The 4977-nt window shown below is 44.0% G+C and overlaps 1 protein-coding gene across 3 annotated transcripts; it reads left to right on the forward strand.

Annotated features, from left to right (window-relative positions):
* Positions 1-226: 226 nt before the first annotated feature.
* On the forward strand, positions 227-4262 carry LOC141773328 (uncharacterized). Of its 3 annotated transcripts, XR_012595077.1 has the most exons (7): positions 227-679; positions 1000-1209; positions 1446-1544; positions 1669-1706; positions 1791-1872; positions 2354-2609; positions 3276-4262. XR_012595077.1 is itself a non-coding variant. In XM_074645233.1 (6 exons), exons 1-6 carry the CDS (start codon positions 367-369, stop codon positions 2356-2358), a joined length of 747 nt encoding a protein of 248 aa, XP_074501334.1. In that variant the 5' UTR covers positions 227-366; the 3' UTR covers positions 2359-2921. The 3 variants fall into 3 exon arrangements, 2 of the variants coding, with proteins under 2 accessions (XP_074501334.1, XP_074501335.1); XM_074645233.1 differs by lacking the exon at positions 3276-4262 and having other exon boundaries at positions 2354-2921; XM_074645234.1 differs by lacking the exon at positions 3276-4262 and having other exon boundaries at positions 228-679; positions 1000-1203; positions 2354-2921.
* The last annotated feature ends 715 nt before the right edge of the window (positions 4263-4977 follow it).

Raw genomic sequence — 4977 nt, forward strand, 5'->3', positions numbered from 1 at the left:
AACATTTTCAACTTGTCATTTTCACTGACTCTGTATTTTGCAGCATTCTGTCTGAACACAGTAACGTTTCCATGTGTTTAGTTATTGTTGACTGAATCACTTCATTGGTTGTTTTTATGTGTTGAACATCAAATCAGAGTCAGTTACCCCTACACCTCGTACGGATGTGAGATTCTGTTGTTCTAAACCGTCACAGACTGGTTGAACTGGGCACTTTATACCAGTATGACTCTGTGGAGCTGGTAAATGTGAAACAAATCAGACTACAACATCTTACAGGAAGTACAGAAAGATAGTAACTATTGATTGATCATCTTTTCTACAGCACTGCAGGACGGAAACTCTGGTCTCATCAATGCAGAACTCATGGAACGGACAGAAACTGAAGGAGGAAACATCACAGTCGGCTGCAGCTTCTCTTTCTCTGGGAAGACGAAGATCTTCTGTAAGAACGAATGTGAAGATAAAAAAGACATTCTCATTAAAACAGATAATGTCACAGCTCACAGTGGCAGATACAGCATTGAATATACAGAAGGATTTTATCCAGCATATCCTACACTTCTCTATGTGAGCATCACAAATCTGACTAAGTCTGATGCAGGACGGTACAGATGTGGTTTGGACAGATCTTTGACACCCTCATCGTACCAGGAGATCGATATCAGAGTTAAAGATGGTGAGTTTCTACTGTTCTCTGACAGCTGCTGATGTTTCACATAACCCAATATGTTTAGTCTAACAGGTGTATTTAGAGCTGCATATTTTCACCATTGTGAACACTGATTAATGAATCCATCAGTTCCTCTGTAAAATATCTGATGATCTCAGACTGTCACACTACAGCTGATCTGATTATTGATGCTCCGAACACGTTGATTATCTTCTGCTTTGAGCTGTGATTAGAAATACGTGGATGTTACCACAGAGTTCTCTGAAAGGAACATCTGATCATCAGGATTCTTTCTATCTGTACAATCAATATCTGATGTTTCACAGCTCCAACCACTTCAGAACCAGCATCCGTCCCATCATCCTCCACACCTTCATCATCCTCCACACCTTCATCATCCTCCACACCTTCATCAGCCTCCGCACCTTCATCAGCTTCCACACCTTCATCAGCCTCCACACCTTCATCATCCTCCACACCTTCATCATCCTCCACACCTTCATCATCCTCCACACCTTCACCAGCTGCAGGTCCAGGTCCATTTACTCTGTGGCTGTATGTATCTGTATATACTGTACATGACTGTGTATGCTCGTATGAACAGAAGTTATACTCATTGTTGGTTTTAATGATTCTTTGTTACTGTCAGTTGGACAGCAGTTCATGAATGGGCCCTGCAGGTCCATCGTGGAGTCCAGTTAGCTCCCAGATATATTTCATAATGAACCAGTAAGTGTCAGCGTAAACCAACCTTCTGCTCAAACACCCACAGGGCTGCAGTGGATTGTACGTCTGACTCTGGTCATTACGATCATCGTAATATCAGGAGCTGTGCTGATATTCTGCAGGAAGAGAGTCTGTAAACCTGAAGGTGAGACTACAGGAAACACTCTCACATAACAAAGACACCTGAACATCTAAAACTCTTCACAAACATCCCATTTTACCAGATGTTCCAGCTGTGGTTGTAATCCTCTGAACTGCATGTGTTTCAGAACCTCCTGAGGAAGCTGAGTATGTTAATGTCACAGAGGTGAGTAACTCTGGGACGTCTCAGCTTCATTAGTGTTTGTGAAACCAGCTGATATTAATATTAATACCTGTTGACCTGCTGCAGGAGATCAGAGAGGAGGACGGACGGAGCAGACCTCCTCCTATAGAAATGTCTACAGTTCACTCTGCAGCCAGTCCAGAGCAAAGTGAGTAAAACGTGGATTTTATCTTCGGTTCAGACACCAGTCTGTTCAGCACCGCTAAAACAACTTCATTACACAGCAGAGGGAATATGTTTCAGTGGCAAAATAGAGAATAAAGAGGTCGACCTCTAATAATAAGTTTTCTTCATTCTTTTTCACATGTTCTATAAAAAGGGTTTCTGAGTAACGAGCTGCCTTTTCTAGAAACAGGAAGCCGGCCAGTTTGTGATCAGATCTGAAACCACAAGCTTCCGTTATTTAACTGCGGTGAATGTTGAAGTGTGAACAGAGAGAAATACAGATATTCAGATTAATAATCAACAACAGATCTGGAGATAAAACCTGTAAACAGTTTACATGAAGCAGCACTCGCTCACTCTGATGATGCTGATGTGACAGAACAAACTCATGACCAGTTAAAGTGATGAAGACCTTCAGTGATGAAGACCTTCAGTGATGAAAACCTCTGTTTGTCCTCCTGCAGACTGAAGACGCCTCCGGTCAACTCACCTACTCTGAGGTGGATTTCTCTGGCGGTACAGCCGCCTCGCTCCACGGCGCCCCGTGTGGTGACGAAGATAACGTGGTCTACTCCGTTCCTCGGGTAGAGGCGAGCTCGGACGCTTCCCCTCCTCTGTACTCTACCGTTACTTCACATCAGCTGTAGCGCCACGTCTCCTCTCAGAGGTTCTCCAACACAAAGAGGTCTGGATGAGGATTCATCACCTCAGAGAACTCAGGTTATTTTGATAACTGTTACCTTTAAAGGAATCAGTGAGATTATCAGTAAACTATAGCAGCTAATATTTAAAACAAAGACATGTTTCTACAAGCTCTTTGTGTTCTGCACACATTTATATATATTTAGTTATTGCACTTAGATGATATTAGTTAGATATTGAGTTTATTATTAGGTGATGAATCTAGTCATCATGACAACAATGGCCTTTAAAATGTTAAATTTTTTATTTTTTTGATTCCAAATGCTCAATGCTTATTTACATTATACTGTATAGTTGGAGTCGTTGAAAATAAACTTGACATGACTTGAATATCGTCTGTTTTCTGGCAGTAATCAGCATCATTGTCACTAAAATAATCTCTGCAATTCTAAAAGACACATCAGCTGAAGCTTCAACGCCGTCGACGCCACATGAGAAACATTCATACAAAAGCTGCTCGGCTTCTGACGGGAAACAGAAAACGTGATCGCGTATCACCAGTTCTGGCCTCCCTCTCCGCCGGCTTCCTGTCCGTTTCCGGACTGATTTTAAGATTTTATTGCTTGTTTTTAAGGTTTTAAATGGGCCGGCACAACCTTCTCTAGCAGAACTATTGCACCTCCGTACTCCGGTCAGAGCGCTGAGGTCGACCGATCAGATGCTCCGTGACGACCCCGAACTCAGGTTATTCTGATAACTGTCACCTTAAAGGTCCCATGTTGTAAAAAGAGACATTTTCATGTCTTTTATGTTATTGTCATCATATATAATTAGAATATTATTATATAAGTCAAACTGAAGGTTCCAGGAAATTAACTTTATAAGTATAAATAAATAGAAATTAAGAAAATAATATAAATAGAAAATGAATGAATCATAAAGTAATTAGTAGATTAATAAATCCACTAGTAAAGATGAGTGATCAGGAAGTGAAACAGGACGGGACTAATTAATTAATCTAATTCCACCCGGAGCATTAGAGGAGCAACACTCTCAGTGTGTCGCACTGAAAAGGGTCCGGAGGAGTTCAGCACCAAGCTAACGAGCAGAGCTGCCAGTCAAACATCCAGAGAGAGACTGAAGCTGGACGGAGAGACAGCCGGTAACAACCCTACCGGACTCTACCGGTAACAACCCTACTGGACTCTACCGGTAGCAACCCTACCGAACTCTACCGAACTCTACCGGTAACAACCCTACCGAACTCTACCGGTAGCAACCCTACCGAACTCTACCGGACTCTATCGGTAACAACCCTACCGAACTCTACCGGTAGCAACCCTACCGAACTCTACCGAACTCTACCGGTAACAACCCTACCGGACTCTACCGGACTCTACCGGTAACAACCCTACCGGACTCTACCGGACTCTACCGGTAACAACCCTACCGAACTCTACCGGTAGCAACCCTACCGAACTCTACCGAACTCTACCGGTAACAACCCTACCGGACTCTACCGGACTCTATCGGTAACAACCCTACCGAACTCTACCGGTAGCAACCCTACCGAACTCTACCGAACTCTACCGGTAACAACCCTACCGGACTCTACCGGACTCTACCGGTAACAACCCTACCGGACTCTACCGGACTCTACCGGTAACAACCCTACCGGACTCTACCAGTAACAACCCTACCGGACTCTACCGGTAACAACCCTACCGAACTCTACCGGACTCTACTGGTAACAACCCTACCGGACTCTACCGGTAACGACTCTACCGGTAACAACCCTACCGGACTCTACCGGTAACAACCCTACCGGACTCTACCGGTAACAACCCTACCGAACTCTACCGGTAACAACCCTACCGGACTCTACCGGTAACAACTCTACCAGACTCTACCGGTAACAACCCTACCGGACTCTACCGGTAACAACTCTACCGGACTCTACCGGTAACAACCCTACCGAACTCTACCGGACTCTACCGGTAACAACCCTACCGGACTCTACCGGTAACAACCCTACCGAACTCTACCGGTAACAACCCTACCGAACTCTACCGGTAACAACCCTACCGGACTCTACCGGTAACAACCCTACCGGAGGATCACCGGAGGATCACCGGAGGATCACCGGAGGATCACCGGCGGAGATCACTTACGGGTAGTGCTCTGAACGGTGGTCGGTCTGTCTGGTGGTGAGATAGTTAATAGTTTAACTCTGTTAAAGAAGATTGATGGTTTAATTCTGCCGGTTGTTTGTTTAGAGTTTAATTGTTTGTTGATTTGTTTGTTGATTTGTTTGTTGATTGTTTGTTGATTTGTTTGTTGATTTGTTTGTTGATTGTTTGTTGATTGTGTAACCTTTATTATGGAGAGGACTGTTTGTGAAACACCTCAGGTTGGACTTCCTTCCTGTTAGCAAATACAAGGGAGT

Source organism: Sebastes fasciatus, chromosome 8, assembly GCF_043250625.1.
Source record: "Sebastes fasciatus isolate fSebFas1 chromosome 8, fSebFas1.pri, whole genome shotgun sequence".
Classification (NCBI taxonomy): Eukaryota; Metazoa; Chordata; class Actinopteri; order Perciformes; family Sebastidae; genus Sebastes; species Sebastes fasciatus.

Excerpts from the sequence above, each read along its gene's own strand:
- LOC141773328 (XM_074645233.1), top strand. The coding sequence starts at position 367 with ATGGAACGGACAGAAACTGAAGGAGGAAACATCACAGTCGGCTGCAGC. Across the intron at positions 1,210-1,445 it reads TTCACCAGCTGCAGGTCCAG|GGCTGCAGTGGATTGTACGT; the intron begins GTCCATTTACTC and ends AAACACCCACAG. Across the intron at positions 1,707-1,790 it reads AGTATGTTAATGTCACAGAG|GAGATCAGAGAGGAGGACGG; the intron begins GTGAGTAACTCT and ends GACCTGCTGCAG.